Here is a 24,301-nt window from a genome sequence, read left to right as displayed (position 1 = left end):
GCTCACACGCAAACATGTACTGCAGACAGCTCGCCGAGTGCCCTTGGGCCTCATTTGTAGTGCATTCACAATCATACTCTCTCTCTCTCTCTCTTATGTTTCCACTCTTTCAGCAAGCTTGTCTCGTCAATGCATGCAAGATCAAATCAAAACCGCTTTCTACAGAGCACTTCCGATGTGCTTAAATAAAAGAGCCTACGTTATATTTTTCCAAATGAAATATGGCGGCGTAACAACAGATAGGGATGGAGAGAGAGATTTTTCTCTGTCATTTATCTAACACGCTTCTCTCTCTCTCATTACTTCTCTCCAATTGTCTCTTCCACCCACTTTGTCTGATTTTCTCCTGTCTCTCTTTCGCACTCTCTCTTAGTCATGAATATGATTTGATTCTCAATGCTGATGTCAACTCCTCTGCACACTGTCAGTGGTTCTATTTTGAAGTCAGCGGCATGGTGGCCGGCGTGCCTTATCGTTTTAACATCATCAATTGCGAGAAAGGGAACAGCCAGTATAACTATGGTAAGCCATACAGTAGAAACTACTATGAAGCCATGCGATTTACTAAAGCAGGGCATCATGGTTTTTATATAATATTTTATATTATATTTTTTTTTCACTTGTAATAAACATTACCTGAAATTATATGTGTGTATATATATATATATATATATATATATATATATATATATATGTATGTGTGTGTGTGTGTGTGTGTGTGTGTGTATATATATATATATATATATATGTGTGTGTGTGTGTGTGTGTGTGTGTGTGTGTGTGTGTGTGTGTGTGTGTGTGTGTGTGTGTGTGTGTGTGTGTGTGTGTGTGTGTGCGTGCGTGCGTGCGTGCGTGCGTGCGTGCGTGCGTGCGTGCGTGCGTGCGTGTGTGTGTATAAAACTTAAACTAAATCTGAAATAAGAATTAAAAAAAAACTATATAGACCTTGTTAAAACTAAGATATATTTAACAAATAAAATGATAACTACTAAAAATGACAAAACACAACAAAATCACTAAAACTAAAATTAAAATAAAAAATGCAACATTACAAATTAATTAAAATAACTATAATAGTATCTTTAAAATACTAAAATAACACAACAAAATATTTAAATGTGTATTCTTATACACTTTAATCCAAATGTCAGTCTTACATTCTAGTTTATAACTTGCTCTGTGTTTTTTGTTTGTTAGTTTTTTTTTTGTGGTACATAATCACGTCAGATCACCTTCATATTGATCCAGGGAAATGTTCTGCTTGTGTAAATAACGTTTTTGTTACATGAGGGTTATGAGATTTATTTTTAGAACCATTTTAGTACTTGTTCTAGATGGCATTGATTTTGACATAACCATCTTCTCTCCAAAGAAATACATTTCCCCACTGGCACCAGGACGTCCAGCTTAAGAAGATGCCACAGTGGTAGCAGCTAAATCATATCTTAGCTTCACAATGCTCTCAGACACAGCGGTGGGCCCGAGCAGCTCTAAAATCTGACACCAGCCGTATATCCCAGAAAAATACAGTGCTTCCGCATTTCAGACTTCCTCTACCGATAAAGCCTTTTCAATGGCCCTTGACCGCCTTTTCCTCATTTTGGTGTGCAGCTGGGTATTATAAGAGACTCGTACTGCCCTGAAGTCAGTGTTTTATGTCTTTATATTAAATGAGATGTCCTTTATTGTTGACCTTATGTGAGTTTGAGTAAAACTTCTACTTTGAGCAAATGCATTTCAGGGAAGTCTGTCTACCAGTGTCAGTGTTTTAGAGAAATGCAGTCTTCATCTTATTGGTTTTAAGGAATGAAGGAAGGTCCTACTTGCTCATTGAAAACTAAAGATATAGACATTTTAGATAAAAAAAAAAAAACAGTTTTATTATTTATTTGCAAGCTTGATTGAGAGTTTGGTGGATTTTATATTTCCTCATACAGTTAAGGTTGTTAAAGTATTTTGAATAGAGCTTAGTCACTTTGTGTTAAATGAATAAAATCAATTTTTCAACAAAAAATACTCCTATATCAACATTGCTTCTCATAAATCGATACTGATCATTATTGCCACCAAGCCAAACCTTGAAAGCTCATCTTCAGTAAGCAAGGTTGCACTTATTTGATCAAAAATATAGGAAAAACTATAATATTTGAAATTTGATTGCAATTTCAAACAAATGTTTTGTGTTTTATCGTTTTATAAAATGGCATTTATTCCTATGATGGCAGAGCTGAATTTCCAGCAGCCGTTACTCCAGTCGTCTGTGTCACATGATCCTTCAGAAATCTTCTGCTGATCTTTAATGTGCTGATTTGGTGCGCGAAAAAAACATTTTGTTGTAATAGTTTCAAATCTGAACGGTATTTATTTGTAATCGAAATCTTTCGTAATATAATAAATGTGTTCACTGTCAGTTTGGATCAATGTAACGCATTCTTGTTTAATTCAGTGTAGTCCCAAAAATGATATTTTATACGCAATTTGGCATTGCCATACTAAAAAATTACATTCTGTTGGTGTTGGTGATTGATATTGTGCCAAAGCTAACAACCTGCATGTTTAGCAATTCCAGAATGACCTTTAAATGACTGAATGTTTGACGTGGCTCATTACTGTATGGTTGTGGGATGTTTCAGGCATGCAGCCCGTGCTGTATTCTGTGAGGGAGGCGTTGGAGGGCAGACCACACTGGGTGCGAACAGGCTCTGAGATCTGCTACTACAGGTATCACACCTCTTTATTTCACTTCAGCTCTTTACATTTCACCTCACATGATTTCACTTTGCCTCACTTTACTGTACTTTATCCTCTATGCAGTCCATTTTTTATTCAGGATATATCATCTAAATGTGGTTTTGACTTCCACAGAAACCATTTCTGCCCTAGAAGAGGTCAACAAGGTTCTTTTTACACACTGACCTTCACGGTGACCTTTCGCCACGAAGATGACGTGTGCTACTTGGCCTACCACTACCCTTATACCTACACCACCCTTCAGGTGCTTGACAGGACCCACTTTGTTTAAATATTAGGGCCAGGATGTCACGCTTATCTTCAGAATCAATACTGTTGAGATATTTAGGGGCGTTGATATTAGATGAGTTGATATGTTAAGGCACTAGGTTAAGGAAAATATGAATAGGCTCAAAACCAAAAATTTTGGTGCATCACTACTCATAACGGCTAAAGACTAAAGCAAATGTTTTTACGATATTCTCTAGACCCATTTGAAGATGCTGGAGAAGTCTGTAGACCCACGGAAAGTTTTCTTCAGGCAACAAAACCTCTGCGATACGCTGGCGGGAAACTCCTGCTCTTTAGTCACGATCACAGCCTGCCCCACTTCCAGAGCCTGGAAACATCTGCACCAGCTGCGTAAGTCTGACACTAAAACCTGCAATGAGTCAGATTTATGCTCTTGTGTGTCAACGCACCTGTGAGCTGAACGTCTGAAGCTGCTTTTGGTTCGTATTCGGCAGTGAAAGTGTGTGTGTGTGTGCGTTCATGAGTGTGTGTTCGTACAGTCTGGCAGATCTTCAAGGCACTTGGAGCATCTGAGCTTTGACACCTCCTGTCAGAGGAGGAGTCGAGGAGCTTCAGGGTGGGTGGATGTATGTGGGGAGGACACGGTTATAGATGGGATGACGGTGCTTGACTCACTACCTGAAGCACATGTTATGCCAGAAGACAAAAAGTTAAAAGAACTAGGAGAGCACATATGGATTGAGAGGAAGTCAGTTTCAGGTTTTTTCGGAAGTTGCTTCAAAGGCAACATGAAATCAAAATGTACCCCTTATATGTAATATATTACCCATGTCTTAATGTTTGACTTGTCAGTGTACGTTATTTAAAACATTTCTATTTTCATAATATTCAATATTACCTTATTTTCCAAACACATTTTCTTTGGTGATGACATTACCAAGGCTATACATTTTTAACCAATAATATCATTATTGGTATTTTTCATGAGATACCTTTTAATAAAAGGCAAAAAGACAATAAATAAAATATACATTTAAATTAATATAAATAACGTTTATTTAGTTTTTTGACTCTGTATTGATTTAATTTTTGCAAATAAAAAAGGAAATTTTTGAATCCACAAAGTATTATAAAAGTATTTGATATATGTATACATATTATATATGACACTTTTTTGTATTTTTAACGCACCTGATTCATTTTTTTGGCAGGGAAAATTCAATAATTAAATTGATTGATTGTATTTTTGCCTTTATTAGATAAATCCAGGTGTAAACAGATGCTTAAACACCCCTGTGTAGTGACATAGATCACACTAAGAATAGTTATAAAGAATTTAGCAAAAGCACTTAGTGGTGGGTTCATATCTTGAATCGGTACTCTCGCCCGCTCTTGTATTAGTGCTGACAGGTGTGACTGTCAGCTGCAGGTGAAACTGCAGAGATAGATGTTTCAGACTGAAGGAAGATCGAGAGGGACACACTGGGACATGCTGACCCAGCTGTGGGCCACCTCCACTGGTAGCACGGTGCTCGCCAAACCCTCATCTCCTGATGAATATAGAGGAGAGACATATGCAGCTTGATCCCCATAGACCGATGTAGAGCATCTGGCTCGGTTGGGGGTGGAGGGATGGCCCGTCCCAATCGACTGACTGCTGACAGTCCCCAAGACACTCTGACATACTGCAACGTGACCTGCTGACAATTCCCAAGGACTGTCTCACACAGTGACCTGTTCACTAGCTTGGAACTTGTGCTGTTGATCAAAGACTGTCAGTGATTAGCGCGCTTAAATTCGCTATGCATGCACTTTGTGTGTGCGTGTGCACATTTGTGTATGTTATTGTAATCAAATCACATAATTAAAGCTCACATATGGACTTTTTTCAGTAATTTGATGGCTAATAAAATCAGTGTCGTTGAAATGAGTTCCCATAATTTTAATTCAGGAGCTGTTTTAATTGTTTTAACAGCATTGGACTTTGAATATGACTCATATCATAACCTTTTAAAGCCTCTGGGATTTTAACTTATTTTTAGCAAACAGATGTCTTGCTGTTTTAACATCCTAATGTTCTGCATGTCTGCAATTATAAAGGAAGAAAAGGTAATTTCTTACAGTTGTGACATTTCTCAAAGTGTGATTTTCTATCTTACAATAATACAATTCTTCACAATTGTGATTTTTTTCACGTTTGATTTTACATCTCATAAATATTTCTTACAATTGCAGCCTTTTTTTTTACTCCAAGTGGGATTTTTAAAATATTGTATTACTTCTCACAATTGCAACTAATTTCCTCAGTGTTTTTTATATACATCTCCAAAATTTTGCATTATTTTTCGTAATTACGCATTTTTTGAATAATTGAGACTTTACATCTTACTGTGATATATTTCTTATTTTTGAGAATCATAACTCGTTAATGCAACACATCAAATACAGTTCAGTCTGAATAGAATACTGTTTTCATTCTTATAAGAGGCCAGAACATCCGAATGTTTGTACGCTATTTAAGTCAATATAGTGTTCATTTGAAAATGTAAATAAAAATAATTCTTAAATCCACTTATTAAGTAGAATTTAGTTCTAATATAGTTCTGTCTAAATATTTATAGTCTACCAAATTTGAAGAAACTGGTTTTCCCATCAGTTGACACACAGTAGTGTTGTGACAGCCGCTGCAGCAGTCAACAGCATCCAGCGAGATTCACATGGCTATGTGTAAACATCAAGCCCGAAACACACACGCAGGGCACCTCATCCATCTGTCGTCATCCTGCAGAGTGCGTCGTCCCAGCTGACACCATGTCGAAACATCACAGTGCATTTCATTAATCTGAACATCCTTGCAAAAAACCTTCTCCAACCGGAAAGAGCCTGTATCAGTGAATCAGACATGCTAGTAGATGAACTGATTTCAGATAGGATCAGGATTGTTTCACAAGGTAAGGCCTTTTGTATCCCTCATATACATATGAATGAAATGCTTTTATATTTAAATAGCTAAAAAAAGCATCTTTTCTATCTCAGTCCATCTCAGTATTAAGTGCTATAAATTAAACTCTCTTTGTGTTTGTTTAAAATAAAGGGCATCTGATCTATAAAAGACCCTGTGAACAATTTAAAATGAACATACAGTACGCTTAGGAGTTTAAACCTGTCCATGTGAACTGTACACATACGGCGGCAATCTGTGGCAAAATGCGGCAATAAACTCTGGCATTGGCCTGTTGGAGGATTACACCTTAATTAGCACATGGGGGTTTAGCACATGAGCTTTGCCTTTACACATAGTGGGATTTTCATAATCACTTTGCTGTTTATCTCGAATGCGAGACTTGTGCGAGCTCCCGTTCGCTGCATTATTGAATTAAAGGCCTCTGATATTATTAACTGTAATCATAGTGCCCCACATCAATCACCACAAACAAGTTAAGCCGCTTTTCTAGCCATTGGTGATTATGAGGTGGTGCGGGTCACGGCTTGTTTCTGTGTGTATAAGAGAGAAAGTGACTGGACGTTGCTGTGGAATGAGGACTTGACACATCAGACAAGCCGTTGCAGCTTTGGTTTAGTATTAAAGTTGTGCAGCTGACCAACAGAACAACATGGATTAAAGTGGCAGCTCTACTCTCACAGACTTCTAATTAAACAAATCCCTTTGATTAGCTGTACCTGGAAAATAACACCAGCTCACTTTACGTTTACACTTCTATGATATTCTTTATAACAGCAGGAGCGAATATGTCTTGCAGCTGTCTAAATAACAAAGATGTCACGCTATATAAATAAAACCATTTTAGCTGGCTGTTATTTGTGTGCTTTGCCTTGAGGTTTATATTACTAAACAGACAGGTTATAATTGTTTAGAATTATGTATTTGGGACTTTTCGAGTGCTATACAAGAAATTAAACTTACGTGTACATATATATATATATATATATATATATATATATATATATATATATATATATATATATATATATATACACACACGTAAGTTTAATTTCTATATATATATACACACATTAGGGAACATTTTATATTAACCTGAAAAAACCCTGAAAATACCTGGAAACTGTAAAAAAATAAAATAAATAAATAATAATAATAATAATAATAATAATAATAATAAAAATAATAATAAAAAAGTATCCAGGAATCCAGGAAATAAATAAGAACAAAATTGCCTAATTAAATCTTGGAAATTCTTAAAGAATAATTTTCTGTTAATAATATAATAATAGTCTATATGTATTCATTTGGCATACTGTTATTATAATTATTATTAATAATAATACTACTTCAAATAAAAATAATACATTCAATATTACATTATATATGTGTGTGTGTGTGTGTGCGTGTATGTATGTATATATATTATATATGTGTGTGTATATGTGTATATATACAGGTCCTTCTCAAAAAATTAGCATATCATGAAAAGGTTCTCTAAACAAGCTATTAACCTAATCATCTGAATCAACTAATTAACTCTAAACACCTGCAAAAGATTCCTGAGGCTTTTAAAAACTCCCAGCCTGGTTCATTACTCAAAACTGCAATCATGGGTAAGACTGCCGACCTGACTGCTGCCCAGAAGGCCATCATTGACAACCTCAAGCGAGAGGGTAAGACACAGAAAGAAATTTCTGAACGAATAGGCTGTTCCCAGAGTGCTGTATCAAGGCACCTCAGTGGGAAGTCTGTGGGAAGGAAAAAGTGTGGCAAAAAACACTGCACAACGAGAAGAGGTGTCCGGACCCTGAGGAAGATTGTGGAGAAGGACCGATTCCAGACCTTGGGGGACCTGCGGAAGCAGTGGACTGAGTCTGGAGTAGAAACATCCAGAGCCACCGTGCACAGGTGTGTGCAGGAAATGGTTTACAGGTGCCGCATTCCCCAGGTCAAGCCACTTTTGAACCAGAAACAGCGGCAGAAGTGCCTGACCTGGGCTACAGAGAAGCAGCACTGGACTTTTGGACAAATTTTGCATGTCATTCGGAAATCAAGGTGCCAGAGTCTGGAGGAAGACTGCGGAGAAGGAAATGCCAAAATACCTGAAGTCCAGTGTCAGGTACCCACAGTCAGTGATGGTCTGGGGTGCCATGTTAGCTGCTGGTGTTGGTCCACTGTGTTTTTTCAAGGGCAGGGTCAATGCAGCTAGCTATCAGGAGATTTTGGAGCACTTCATGCTTCCATCTGCTGAAAAGCTTTATGGAGATGAAGATTTCATTTTTCAGCACGACCTGGCACCTGCTCACAGTGCCAAAACCACTGGTAAATGGTTTACTGACCATGGTATTACTGTGCTCAATTGGCCTGCCAACTCTCCTGACCTGAACCCCATAGAGAATCTGTGGGATATTGTGAAGAGAAAGTTGAGAGCGCAAGACCCAACACTCTGGATGAGCTTAAGGCCGCTATCGAAGCATCCTGGGCCTCCATAACACCTCAGCAGTGCCACAGGCTGATCGCCTCCATGCCACGCCGCATTGAAGCAGTCATTTCTGCAGAAGGATTCCCGACCAAGTATTGAGTGCATAACTGAACATAATTATTTGAAGTTTGACTTTTTTTGTATTAAAAACACTTTTCTTTTATTGGTCGGATGAAATATGCTAATTTTTTGAGACAGGCATTTTGGGTTTTCATGAGCTGTATGCCAAAATCATCAGTATTAAAACAAGAAAAGACCTGAAATATTTCAGTTGGTGTGCAATGAATCTAAAATATATGAAAGTTTAATTTTGATCATTACATTATGGAAAATAACGAACTTTATCACAATATGCTAATTTTTTTGAGAAGGACCTGTGTATTTATATATATATATATATATATATATATATATATATATATATATATATATATATATATATATATATATATATATATATATATGTGTGTGTGTGTGTGTGTGTGTGTGTGTGTGTGTGTTTATTATTATTATTATTAAATTATCAGGCTTTATCCTCATCTTGAGGTCAAAATGTAAACAGACATTAATATCCTTTACAAAGTAAAATCAGGGTAACGGTTTTAGGCAAATACATGACCTTACTTGACTCAAAAACAATTCATCATGTTGCAAAAAAGGCATTACACAATTATATAAGTGCATTTACATTTATTTGGCTGTGAAAATTTTCAATTTAGAAAAGCCCTTTGAGCATGTTAAACAGAAATACAGGGTTCTTATCTTTTAGTCACATTGCCCATGCCTTCTGCTGACAGTCAATGATAAATCATATTTGCAATACCTTTCTGCTTGCGTTTGACTCTGCATTAACAGAGTCTGTGCTCCATTAGCATGCATCCTGCAGCCTACATGTTTCTTTCTTCCTCTCTCTTTTAATATCGCAATCTGTGCTGTCGCTCTGTCCTTCATGTTCACACTGTCTCTTCAAATATACATCATAACCCCCATTTCACCCGACGGAATCCAGAAACTGGGCTATGGTATGTGAAAATGATGACTTCACTGTTTGATTTTACACCTTTATTTCAACTGAAATGCTGCTGGAAAAACTCTGAACCCATATATATCTTTTAGCTTTTCAATAATTTACCCAACAGCTCGACTCTATTGTTATGACTGTGTTGAAGTTATGCGTAACGAGAATAAATCTGTACTCATAAAATCAAGATTATGAGTCTAAATGAAGTATGCGGTTATAAAACCAGAGAATGTAGTTGTAAAATACAAGTGACCTCATTGTAAAAATAGGATCACCCCATTTATTAAAAAATAAAAACACACAGACACCGTGAATACAGCGACTCCTCTTGTCACTGAAAGTGTCTCCCTGAAGAAGATCGCTTTTGGCAAAACTGTCACACTAAACAGGATTACGCTTGATAATTAACAAACCAAGAAATGAGCATGAGCTAGACTCCTATGAAACACTTTTAATTAATAAAAGGCTAAATTAAAAGCTGCATTTTCATAAGCTTTGCGGGGCAAATTCATCTCATGATTACAAATGGACAAGTCTGATATGTTCTAATTGGACCTGATTTGCATATACAGGAAAGGATTACAGAGATTGGTTTTGATAGCTTAAGGCTGCCTTTGTACTTTACGATCAAGAGGCGGAGACTTTTTCTCCTTGGGCGTGTGTGAGTGAAGAGTGTGTTAGCGCGTTGAACTGCTGATTAAAGATGTATGCCGCATTTGAACAAAATGTATTATATCATGCAGATATATATGGTTTTTAATTAAAGTGTTTAATTCGAGCAACTTAGTTTGTTACTCTATTGATATTCAGTGTTGGAGTCTATGTTTAAGTGTAGGCCTAGGTTTATGACCATTTAAAGCATAACATTACCAGTCAAATGTGTTACTCTGTGTTCAAAAGCCTCCAACCTGTGCCTTAGTCCTAGGCTTAGTACTAGAACTAGATTTAGGCATACACCCAGAATATTTCTGCTTCTGCAGGCATTTTAAAAGTGTGTAATACTTAAATTAAGTGCTGCAGTGCCTAGTAAATCATGATTTAATTCTGGGTCTTGTCTGCAGAAATTTGTCTGGTTGTTCATCTGCAGACATTTAAAAAGGTGTAAAACTGAATACATATTGTAAGTCAGGATGTAAGTCTGGGTCTAAGTTTTGATTTAATGCTTGCAGACATTAAATGTAAGACTAATTTAATTTTGTTTGTGTCTATGTTGGGTTCTAAGTCTGGTTGTGGTTGTGCATCTGCACGCATTTTAAAATCTGCTAAATTTCCCCCTGGTTTTTACAGACAAGGCTTAAGCTAGTCCCAGACTAAAATGCCTGTTGGAGCTGTCTCAACTGAAAATGTCTTGCTCTGGCATATCTTAAAATATATCAGTGTCATTGTTCTTTGTCAAGATGCACACCTGTAATGTTTTCTTCGATGTCATTTTTGCTAAATTTGCTTAAACATCTAATTTAACCAAGGTGTAGTCCTGGCTTAAACTAAGCCATGTTTTTGAAACTGGGATTTAGTTTTATAATTCTGAGTCTATGTCTAGTTCTACATCCACATCTATGTAAGGATCTGGTTTTAAGTTATTTTTAACTTAATTGTTAAGTCAGGTCCATGTGTGTAAGTTTGGTTTTATGTCCGCAAACATTTTAAAATGTGTAAAACTAACTTAAATGTATAAGTCAGGGTATACGTCTGATTCTAAATATGGTTGTACAACTCCAGACATTTTGAAATCTGTACAATTAACTTATTTTTATAAATCAGGGTGTAAAGGCCTGTTCAACGACGATAACTTTGAAGATAACAATAAATATATAGTTCTAAAAATCGTTCTTAATGTTAAGGAATAGCAGAGTACACACTGCAGCTATAACTATAAAAGGCACAGAGAAATAATAAAGTTAGAATCACTTTCAGAATTATTCCCCCCCCCCTCCGGCTGATAAATGATAAAAAACATTTACAGCCAAACAGAATCAAGCTGTAATGATGAGCCAAAACGTTCGGATCCAAATGCAGCACTTTATTAAAGAATGGTCAAACAGGCAGAAATCAGGAAAGGCGTCAGGTGTGTCAGGGATAACCAGAGTCAAAACCAGAAACAAGCAGAGATCATATGCCCCACTTTCAAAAGCCTTTCCTTTGAACACCATAAGTGCTGTTCAACAGAGGCACATAAACCTGGCTATTTAAACCCTGACACACACACACACACCACACATTCAGAAGCAAACACGTGCATGCACACTTAGAGGAAACCGATAGACCAGGATGTTTTTAGGCAATGTCAGTGGGAGGTAAGTTTGCACAGATAGCCGCGAAACAACAGGATAGACAAAGGCACTATTTGCCCTCTCATCTTTCTCTTTCCTTTATAATTTCTGTTTTCACTTCTCTAGCTCTTTGTCTGTATACTGTTTGGGTTGAAGTCTACTGTGTGCCAAAGACTCCTCCGTACACGGAGTGAAAGCCCGACTCTTAAAGGATTGGGCTGTACTCTTCCCACTGGGAGCGTGGGAAGACTGACTTGTGTGGTAGCGGCAAAGAGATCTAACCAAGGACTCCATTCTCTCGTAGCTTCACGAAGCACTCCCACGTCTTTGTACACTCACTTTGCATGTGTGGCAAGCAACATATATTTTATTGGGCTTTTAAGGATGCAAACGTTTAAATGGGATCAATGCAATAATACAAATGGAATGGATATGTGGAGGTTTATTTTCACAGATGGATAAAAATAGCTCATGCAGCTTATTTGTGCAGAGCAGATTGCTGTCGAATGTAGAATACTGCATTTCGTTGCCTTGTACCTACATGTGCAGTGACAATAAAGTTGAATCTAATCTCATCTAAAAAGAATAGAGGGGAAACGGTAGTTTATTGCACAAAAATGTTCTTTTACTGGTAAGGTGGAGTAGTGACAAATGAATATGCAGGGATTCAAGTGAACGAGTGTGAACGCAGAGATGAAGGGCAGATGGAGTGAAGGTTTAAGTAGCGAGGACATAGGGTTTGCAGGCAGGACTTCATCAGATCAGCCGAACACATTGCAAGACTCTGATTCCGACTTGAATAAGAATTTCAATTATCTCTCAATTTTCTTCTTCTTTTTTGCAGAGCTGGAGCAGTCACCTCTTGAGGGAAATTGAGTGTGTGCAGCTTATGTGATATTTATAAAGCATATTTTTAGAGCTGAAACAACGAATCGATTTAATCGATTAAAATCGATTATTAAAATAGTTGTCAACTAATTTAGTAATCGATTCGTCGCTGCCATAAGCGGCTCATTTCGTGCATATTTCAAATCTGCGGTGACCAAAATGTGGCAGTAATGAGCCACCGGAGGTTTTACTCAGCCAGTACAGCAGGTGAAATAGCGAATAGCCAATAGCTAGCCTCGTTTTATGTCACGTGCTTCCCGAACAGCGTCTCTGCAGCATTCAGCGGGAAGTGGGAGTACTTTACTTTGAGCCTTCAAAATGAAGAGTAACCTGTAAACTCTGCACTACTGAACTGTTTAAGGGGCCGTTCACATATCGTGTCTTTTGCGTGCTCAAGTTCGTTATTTCCTATGTAGGCACGCAGAATGCACTCTCGTAATGGAAGCGACGCGGTCGCGACACGCACGCGGTGCGATGCGCCCGTTTTTCCAGGCGCGTCCACACCGCATCCATTTATCCTTTGCTGAAATTTCCGGGTCTTCATGGAGAGGGCACGTCATGGTTGCTTAGCAAAGGCAGACGCCTCAGGGGCGCTTCTGCCCGAGCGCTTTGGAAAGAAGGAGAAAGCGGCGCGACTAGCGTTTTCCACGTGTTTTTAGATGCGATATGTGAACGGCCCCTAAGAATTTTATTTGTGCAGATTCTCCAGTACAAGGTTGTTTGCAAATGTTTAGTCGTAAAAGCTGATAACATTGCTTTTTAACAGTTAACATTTAAAGCTTTACAAACATGTTATGTGATCAGTTTGTCGTTTACCAGTTCATAATTCAGACTTGCAGCTTAATTATGACTGAATGAGAGAGGTAAATGTTTGAGTATATTTAAAATGCACTTCTTTTCTAAGTATTCACTGCTCTTTTTCACACAGCAGGTTTTTTGTGTGTGTCCCAATTTTTTTTTTCTGGACAACCTTCTGATGGATTTTACTTTAAATTGTGAGTTCCATTCAGGTTTCATGCCATTGGCACTTTTTTTCGAAGGATTGTTTACAATTTCACAGCATAAGCTATAAAGCTTTTTCCCAGTAAATAATAAAATACAATGCACTGCAATTTTATTCTGTTTTATCCTTATACTTCGTGAAAATATGTTCTCAAAGATTCCTTAAGCTTTGTTTGGGATGTTAAACTACTTTAGGAGCTCTAAGGACTGCCATGGTGAAAACAATATTTGAAATCTCCTTGTGAATTTTGCTAGAGTATGGGTCAGTGTTTTGATTGCAGAAGAGTTCGACAAAGGATTACTAACATAATAAAACAACTCCAGGTATATTTATGATGAGGATATGACAATGCAAAATGGTTAAAATCTCTTAAAAATCTATGCTGAATGATAAAGACCCTTTATTAATAATTTACTTGGGGAAAAAATGGAAAAAACTAAAATATAAGTACATAAACTGATTAATCGATTAATCGTAAAAATAATCGACAGATTAATCGATTATCAAAATAATCGTTAGTTGCAGCCCTACATATTTTATGTTTAGGACACTTTTGTTAGGTTTACCTGCTTTTTCAGTATCGTTTTGGAATGGTATAATTCAGTCGTTCCCAACCTTTTTCAGCTCGCGGCCCACACAACCAAACACATATGTTTGTGTGGCCCACTGCAAAAAAATCACTGACCCCGCTATTGTTGGGTTAATAACTTAGTACTCAGAAGCTAGATTGTTAACTGTATTTATTGAATGGACTAGGGCTGTGCGATATGGACAGAAAAAAAAAAAAAAAAAAACTTTCGAGATTTCTATGATCAATTTTGCAATTTCGATTTTAATCCGAATTTTGACACACACAGATATGCTTTACAGTCATAAATGCATTCAGGATTAATTTGAAACATATTTCCAAAAGAAAACCAATAAGAGCTTTATCAAAAAGTTGTAACGTCTCTAGAACAGATATGTCAAAATAATCACTATAGTAAAGGTGTAACAAAATTTAAAGACTTATGGCAAAAAAAAAAAAAACCTTAGGCCTACTCCGTTTGCAGTTTGCAGTAAGTGTACGTGGTGCAGAAGCAGCAGCGAGAGTGCGTTAATGTAACGCGAAAGCACATTTAAATAATGCACGAGTGTGAATCTCTCTGTTCACACGAAGATTTCCTTTGCTCTGTCACAAAACCAGATGTGCTCTGATACACGCTGTCCTCGCCCGGAGAGAGTTTGTGCACTTAAAACGTGTCTCCTCTCACTTAAACTGCGTCCTGTGCGCTCACAAATCTCTCTATGCTCATGTGCTAGATATTAATTATTTTCGCACGTTTTTATTTCTAGCCTTTTACCTCATGCAGTGTGAACGCTCTGATCCGTTAATATGGGCTCTGAAAAAAGGCGCATCACAGACAGTCTGTGAACCTGGAGTAGGCATCTGCCCAGTCTGTTCTGTTCTCGCGCTTGGCACGTTGCATTCTGATTGGATCAGATAGCATACTGCGGGAGGCCAGGGCTGCGAAACATCATGCTATAAAGCGATTTATTTTACAATTAATTTTATGACGATTTCTATTAATCACACAGCCCTAAAATGAACTGGCAATGAACAGAAAATAACTCTTGCTGGCACCGCTCAACAAAACGAGAAAACCAGATCCAGGCAGAGCTCGGCAGCGGGTAGACAGTCAGCAGAGCAAGCAGTCAGGGGGGAACATGTTGACAGCCATTTATGTTGACCTTGTTGACAGCCTTGATTTATGCATGTTTGAATTTGTTGTTCTGAAGCATATGCAGCAAAAATATTAATTGGTGGTTTATTCTTAAACCAATCAGCGAGCTTTAATAGTGGAAGCATAGTTACAGTGTAATATTTATTTGTTGTTATTTAATTATATATATGAAAGTATGTTATTGTGTTATGACTTAGACATTTTTACATATATTAATAATATTAATATATGCTGTCCACAGTTTGAAAACCACTGGTATAGTTATTTTGAGTAGTGAAACCAAATAAAACCAAATCATGTGTTGTTGTGTAAGTGTCAATAATGTAACACATTATCTACATAAATTATATTTTATATATTATATAACAATTAGGGCTATCATTTTAGTGCATTAATTTAATTTATTAGTTAGGTATAATTACACAATTAAAACATTTTAATTTATTTGTAATTGTAATTGTAATTAACACCCCATTTACCTCCACCTGCTTGGCAGTTGTAATTTCTTATTTAGAATATCATTCATTAAAACAACAACATTAATAATAATGGTAATAAGTGATAGTTCACCTGAAAAGAACAATGCTGTCGTCAATTCTGTCACCCTCATGTAATTTCAAACCTGTGTCACTTACTTTCTTTTATGGAACATGAAGGAAAAAAATTAAGAATGTTTAGAACTAGGCTGATTTGGTTACCAAATGGCTTTAATTGTATGATTTTTCATTGTATTGATTTGTATCCAAAAATACTGAAATGTTTCTAAATGATCTTAAAAAAAAAAAAAAAAAAAAAAAAAAAAAAAAAAAAAAATTCTCTTTTGGGGTATTTTCAGAGCCAAATTGAAATAACTATTAATTTGATTAGATAATTGCCACATCATCTAATAATCTATATAAAAAAATTTGAATTGATATAAAATAATATATTAAATAATATTATTAGTATTATTAATATTATATTAGTATGTAATAATAATATGAATAAATTGATATTGTATAAATAAATATATAAATATTAAATCTCATCTATAGTTTTATGTTTATTTATTTTCATAAATACATTTATATACCATTTATAAATACCAATATATTAAGCCTCCGTTTATATTGAATGTTTGAATGGATCTAGGAACATGATTAACTTGTGTTTTATTAGTTTGTGTTTATATATACAGTATATATGTAATCCATAATATATTGTGGCAAAGTGCAAAAAAATATATATTACATTATATTGTGTTGCACGGATAAAAAATATTTAACATTTATTTGAGTACTTTTTGAATTGGGTTTAAAGTAAAAAATAAAAATCATCAGTCAAAGTGTAATAATCCTTTTATTGCCTGTTAAATTAGATTACTTGAACTTTGATATTCATAAAAAAATAACAAGCAAACAAACAAACAACTTGAAAATAGTTTTGAAAAGGAAATTATGTACATTTTTTACAGCCATTATAAACTTCTCTTATATGTGATTTAAAAAAGTTTTTCTATAAGGTGTTAAACTGACATAAATGCAGATTTCTTATTTCAAAATAATTGTCTTTTCATCGTCTTTGACTATCCTTATTTCTCATTGACCCTTATGCTGAATGCAAAATTGTAGGTCACTTGCTATTCACGACGAATGTATGACATTCATTATTATGGGAAAAGGCAGTGATAATGGTTCTCATTTATGGCTCAAAAAAAAAAAAAAAATCATCTCTCCAGCCTAATTGCATGGACATATTCAGATTCAATTAAATACAGAAAATGAAACTGAGCCGGTGAAAGAGCGCATAAACAGAGGCCATGCAGAAACTCATTATGAAATCATCAATACCAGAATCACACAAATTAGTCGCCCCTTCTGCTGTCTTTTGTGGGGTGTCAGCCAGGGCCATAATAGTCAAGCTAAATTAAATGTTAATGTGTTTTTGATAAGCTTTGTCCATCTCTTTTGGCTTTGTAAACTTGCTAAGCAAGGTGATGTAATTTTCCCGTCCAGATGAAACGAGTCAAGGGAGACGCCGACCGAAAATTTGACGCGCAGTAATTGCTGTATAATGTTGTGACAGCACAGTGTCACACTGATTTGGTGGCTTTCTCCTTTTTAAAAAATGAGCAATCCACAATGCAAGCTACACACTAAATGCCACAGGTTACTATTTACAGGTATTAAATACATAAATGTATGGTAAAGCAGTATGTTTATAAATTAAAACCTGTTTTCTCATATTCATGTTTCTTTTAGGTAACCGGCCATGTGTGGTGCTGACAGCAAGGGTTCATCCAGGAGAGAGCAATGCCAGCTGGGTACTGAAGGGCACGCTGGAGTTCTTGTGCAGCAGTGATCCTTTAGCCGAGAGCTTGAGAGAGGCCTACATCTTTAAAATCATCCCCATGCTCAACCCTGATGGGGTCATTAATGGCAAGTATGTATATATACACAAACATACCCGCATCGTGTGTGAATGACTACATTTAATTCTTGCAAAACATTGAATTTATTAAAAAATATCTGTGCTGTTTTTTTTACACAGTTTTTGAATGCAAGAATAAATTGGTGTGCCTTTGGCACCTTTGCTCATTCTGTGTTATTTGACCTTGGTAAGGGACCCTGATTGAGGAACATTTGTGACCCTGGACCACAAAAGCAGTCTTAAGTCGCTGGGGTATCAATCAATATCAATAACCAAAAATACATTGTATGGGTCAAAAAATATCGAATTTTCTTTATGACAAAAATCATTAGGATATTATGTAAAGACCATGCACTATGAAGATATTTTGTCAATTTCCTACTGTAAATATATTAAAACTCATTTTTTTTTTTTTTATGCATTGCTATGTACTTCATTTGGACAAATTTAAATATTTAGATTGTTGTAGTTTTTTTGCACCCCAGATTTTCAAATAGTTGTATCTCTGCCAAATATTGTCCTATCCTAATAAACCATACATCAATGGAAAGCTTATTTATTCAGAAAACATTGACCCTTATGAATGATTTTGTGGTTCAGGGTTTTATTTACCTCTATTATAGGAAAACCCAGTTTTATGGAACTAATGTACAGAACAGGGAGCATGATTAGTGTTAGCTTACAGCAGGTGGCGCTTATGGAACAGCATCGATAGAGTTTCCTTGGATACCACTGTAAACAAAGCAGCTGCGCTTACTTTTACACCCCTTACCCCAATATATTCATGAATCAGTATTGAATGAAATAATTTGCTCTGTCATAGCAACAAGGTTAAGAAATTATGACAATTGTGATTATAATTTTTTTTGTCTTTGTCTAGATAGATCGATAGATCCTTTGATTGATTTCCTTTTTCACAATGGCAGGTCACACCATATTGTTTTAAACTAAAAACCTTTTCAACATAGCCTGCTGGTTATAAATTACCTCTCGCTGTAATCTCAGTATAGCAGGTCCCTGCTTTTGGCACTATTCATGATTGCCTTAGGCATCTGTAAGCAGGCTATTTCTTCCTGTCTGAAAGTTCAGTCACCGTCTTGTCCAACAGAGCTGCACACATTAAGGCAGTCACCTTTTGCCCTTGGAATTGAGTGCTGAAATGAAAAAGACAAATGCCAGCGTGTTTTAATCTACCGGATATCGCCATATCTCCCCTGCTGTTCCCAGCTAGATAGTATTTACATGTGTAAAACCAATACAGAGGTCAACTCTGTGGCCATCCCTATTTAAGAGCTCTCCTACCCGGCTTATCAACACTCTATTCACAGCCAGGGAATGATCGATTTTCCTCGCAGCTTCCTCACTACTGAGAGTGACCTGATTTCCTTGCCAAGAGAGCGGGGTCTCCTCCGTTGCATGGCCTCTTCCTTATCACTAGTATGTGAGCTTCTGTATGCTACACTATTGATCAGGCGTGCTAACTGTATTAGAGAGGATGCTCAGAGAATGGAGGTGTAGAGCGAGGATTTATTCCTCCAGTGTCCTCATAACAAATGTGTGGATGATAAAGACAAGATCTCCTGAAGTTATAAGCTCCAAGTCCGAAAGTGTGCAATGACCAGATTGGTTTTTGTGAACTTTGTGGTATTTATGGACAAAAGAATAGTGAGGTCAAGACTCGATCGGTGTTGGTGTGTTGGTGATGTGTAATTTCTTTCTTTCTTGTTTTTATGTCCTGATTCTGATCCAGATTTTGATTTCGTTCATGATTCTGGTTTTGATGTTTGACGTTTTGAACATGCTGTAAAACTGGGACATTCCCGGGAAGTGGAGTTGAGATTTGAATCTTTTTAGAAATAATCACAGTTCTAAGCCATTAAAAGGTTAATTCACTAAAATTATTATTATTTTTTTTTTTTGATGAATTACTAACGCTTGAGTTGTTCCCAAACCTGTATGACTTTCTTTTGTGGAGAACAATATGTTTTATTTTTGCCTCTGCACTGAAAATCAATAGGGTCCAATTTGTTGTTGTTTTGGACCCTTTGACTTTCACTGTATGGACAAAAACAGTTGGCACATTCTTCAAACTATCTTTTTATTATTTTTATTATTTATTTTTTTAGCTGAAGAAATACAGGTTTGTAATTACATGAGGGTGAGAAAATTAATTTTATATTTTTGAGTGAACTGTCTCTTTAAATGTCACAACACATGCACCAATACAATCCACACTCTATTGGAACCCATTCAGAGTTTGTTTTCCCATAAGCCTTCCCAAATTACTGTGACAAATTTAAATTTCACTTCAACACAGCGCAAATTCACCTTTAGGGTATTACTTCCTGTGTGTGAGGACTTTATTAACAGTTTCAGGGCAGCTTGTTGCTTGGTGACAGGTCTGAAGTACGTGGGAGAGCATTTGATGGCTTTAGTGCTGATCTCACATCCTCAATAACACAGACGCTAGGTCTGTCGACATTGAAAGAGATGTAGTTGCAGTCGGAAAGCAACATTAATGTATGCATTGTGTATTTAGATAAATAACCTTGTAGTTTTATTACATTTCTTACTGTTAGTGTGTTCAAAAGCTGAAAGCTTAGCAACAGAATTCACAAATGCACCTCCATAAAGTCCACCGCACACTTGGAAAGCGGCAGAGCTCACTTTTAAGATTGGACATCTTCTAAATATGGGTACTTTCGTCAGTTTCATTTATATGGTAATGCAGTATTGCATAGATATAAATACAGCGGTGTTGCAAGCCCTTTGAAATGGAAATGACAATGTGCGAAAAGGTCACATTTGCTTCCATCAAATTCATCACAGACTTTAGAAATTTCAAAGGGAAATGTCCATTATGTAGGTCAAGGGGTCTGAAGTTTTGTGAAACCCTGTGTCCATTTTGAATCGAATTTTAACATGGAGGAATAAAGTGTTCATGAAGCGGCGTTCATTGTGAAATGCTATTAGCACTAGCCATTTTACAGTACTTTTAGATAATATACTATGATTATGATTACTCATATTTGTGGCTTACTGGCAGTAAATTAGATAATAATCAGTTTTATGACTTGTTATATAGAATACTTATGCTTTAAAATTTATTTTAATTAACTTTATATATTATATACTTATATAATTATATACTGGCCATTATTTACTACAGAAAGCTAAAGTTTGTGGCTAGTTTTACAATATACGCTTATTAATTTTAAACCTGTCAAACGTGTAGAGGAACCCCTGAGAAGCATGCAGATGTTACACCATTTGTTTTCAGTTTCAATTTCAAATTTTCAGCTTCAGTTTGCTGACGAAAGGTTTTAAGTTTAGCTCCCTCTGTACTGTTTATGTAGCATGTAGCATTAGCATTCACATAGATCTGGGTGAGTCTCTTGTTGAAATTCGAAAAAGACAATCCTTTGAGCAATCTTTTGTTGACTGCAGGGACAGGGAGAAGTAAACAGATGTGACTTGTGACAAACAGCAGTTTGGCGTCTGGCGTTATCTTGCTGAGCGGCATGTTTGGGGGTGAAAGAGCTCACTTTCTGCTTTGGCTTAGCATGAGACAAAACAAGAGGTGTGAACAGAGAGGCTGCTGTCAAAAGCATCTCTCGGTAATATCAAATAGAATTGGGTTTCCAACATCGTGAACTCCCATATGAATTGCACATCAGCTGTACATAACCCGCGGCGCCGTGTCCCAGTGTTCCACATCAGCTTTGCTGCTTTTAAGGCTCACAATAAAAGCTGGACAGGTAAACATGAAGCATCTATCTATCTATCTATCTATCTATCTATCTATCTATCTATCTATCTATCTATCTATCTATCTATCTATCTATCTATCTATCTATCTATCTATATATATATAAATTGTATTGACCCCAATATAAATTGTAATATAAATTGTATTGACCCCAACTTTGGTAGGGTAGTGTATATGCAACAGTGCTTTAAAGGGTTGAATTTAGCGATGCAACTTCTTAGAGAAGCTTTTAACCAGAGAAGATGCATTTCTGCTAAAATGCAAATTAAAGAAAATAAAAATCCATATACACCAGCGACCAATTGTCCATATTCGAACCCTAATGAATTCACCACCTTCAACAATTTAAAGTTCCCCATAAAATAAACAAAATAAATAAAAAAATCCCACCGATTCACATTTAAAAACTTAGATGCAAGACGGTTTCATAGAAAATAAGTGTGGTTTTTATTTTCATTTATTTTAGATGTGATCTACTTTGAATTTGAGTGTCGTGTTTTAGAGTGTTGTAAAAGCCTTAAAAAGATGCGAGATGTGAGCGGTCAAATATGTCCATCTAGCTCATGTTTACATAGAAAAGCAACAAAAGCAGACCAGTGAAATGCAAAAATGCATTATTTGTTATCTGACCTTACTTGTGACTGACTAGTCAGCTAATTGTTAAGCCAGCCAACTAGTCCATTATCAAAATATGTCCTTTTGTACATTCTAGAGATTACACTTGCCAGAATCAAACCTGAAATTGTCCTTTGCTATAGGCCACATGGCAGAGATTTTATTTCTATCTTCATTTCCCACAGCCAAGTGCTTTGCATTCACCAGAGGGGGACAGATGTATCTGATTCACTGATTATTGGACATATTTGACAACTATTCCACACCTATTCCCCAGGACAGCATCAGCTTGGCACATTGGAACCATTTAGGACAATTCGCATGAATCACCGGCCCGACGTCTGGCACGGATCAGGCTGCGCTCAGCACAGTTGAGTGGGCATCTGCCAGTGCTTTCTCTAACCGTGCCGAATAACCAGGTGAGATCTCTCATAAGCCGCCAGTGCTTGTGTGGGCTAACAATCCAGATATAGTGTTGGATAGGAACGCGATCGGCTTGTTTGCTTGAATAAAGACTCTTTAAAACGAACCGACAAGCAAGCAGTAAATCACGCTTTGTTAGTTCAGATGCAAGATGGAGTTTAATTATGCCTGAAATTGAATTTGTTTGACCATTGTGACTAGTGGAAACTTGAAGACTGTGATGTATAATCTTGGTTTGGAGAGTCAATGGAACTTTAAAGACTTTTCACCAGCCTGTCAGATCACAGAATGGTTGAAAAGGGTTTAAGATGTAGCGATCACAGCTGTCTGCCCATACAAGCTGGGTCAGTGTACCCGCACCAGCATATGTACCTTTGAGGCCTCTTTTGTGCATATGAGCTGGGATGCAAGTGCTTTTGAGTGTCTTCTGTTCACCCCATGCAATGTTCAAGAAAATCGGTTTTGAAAAGATGACACACATATCTGCATTTCTTTGTTATTTGTTTAGGATATGAGCTCTTTGAGTAGATTCTACATTGCGATCAGTCGATCTGACACCTTATATTCATATAGTGATCATCAGTGTAGAAGGATTCAGTTAGGACCATTTTCTCAACCGAATGAATACAGCCAAGAACAAATTTACAGTGCTGATCCTAAAATTAGAATTTTGTCTTTCAGATATTCAGTTTTAACACTTGGATGTGCATTGTAAATGCTTTGTCTGCTTGACCAGTTGACATAAATCAACCGATTAGTCAAGAACTGAATTGGGAAAGATTTTTGTTATTATTATTGTTTATTTATTTGCACTGTACAATAGTTAATTATTTTAAGAATTTGACATGACAGTGTACATTTAGAGTTTAGTAAAAAGTTTTTCACGTTTTTTATTTTTTATTCTGGACCAATATGAATTTTATATTTATATTTATATAAATATTTGTTATTTCATTTATTTATTTTTATATTTTACTTTTTATATTTTATATATTAAAATTATGTATTTAATTGCATTTTACTTTTTATGTTTAATTTTAATATAAAATAAAGATATAAAAAGTAAAAAAATAATAATAATATATATTAATTGTACTTATTTCATTTATTTTAAATGTTTTTATGTAAGATAATTTTTTTACTTTTTATGTTTTATTTTAATATAATATAAAATATGTAAAAAAAAAAAATTATAAAAAGCATCTAGATATTTCCCTCCATTTCTTATTGATCTCAATGAGAAGTTAGTATCGTTCATTGAAGACATTTGTTGTTACTCAAATGCAGAAAACAAAATAAATATTATACGCAACTCTGCTATGAAATGAAGTGGCCATAATATTATAAAGGTCTTTGAGAAAGTTTCATTGCAACTGACTATGCTAGTAAACTTTATGGAATTAAGCTAAGCTCATGGTTTTCAATGGTGTGACTCTCAATTCCCATCAATTTAACCTTACATGGATTATTTCAGAAAGAAATTATTTATTTTTGGGTCACCTTGTTTTATCTGCAAACCTCTTATTAAATCAGAACTTTGAAGAAAATTGTCCTTGACGTTTGCAGCTTGCCTTTTCAGCTCCATAACAAAGTGCCACTAAAACCTCATGTTCCGTTCAGTCTGAAGTAACTTGTTGTCCATTATCAATTTGTTCATTTCTTGCCCATGCCCAAATGTACTCAGTCACCATGACGACATGAGTCAGTTTCAGCTGTGCCCGGCACCACACCGAGCACTAATTCACTTTTG

At 36.0% G+C, this 24,301-nt stretch overlaps 1 protein-coding gene across 1 annotated transcript in view; it reads left to right on the top strand.

The window, feature by feature from the left end:
• LOC113066391 (cytosolic carboxypeptidase 4-like) overlaps window positions 1–24,301 on the top strand; it is a 120,103-nt gene that overhangs the window by 53,521 nt on the left and 42,281 nt on the right. The window contains 5 exon segments of the mRNA XM_026238298.1: window positions 374–522; window positions 2,634–2,721; window positions 2,866–2,995; window positions 3,219–3,372; window positions 17,576–17,756. Coding sequence (XP_026094083.1) covers window positions 374–522; window positions 2,634–2,721; window positions 2,866–2,995; window positions 3,219–3,372; window positions 17,576–17,756 — 702 coding nt within the window.

The sequence above is a fragment of the Carassius auratus genome, chromosome 50 (assembly GCF_003368295.1).
Source record: "Carassius auratus strain Wakin chromosome 50, ASM336829v1, whole genome shotgun sequence".
NCBI lineage: Eukaryota > Metazoa > Chordata > Actinopteri > Cypriniformes > Cyprinidae > Carassius > Carassius auratus.
Note: the sequence above shows the minus strand (reverse complement) of the source record. Positions and strands in the feature narration are given on the sequence as shown.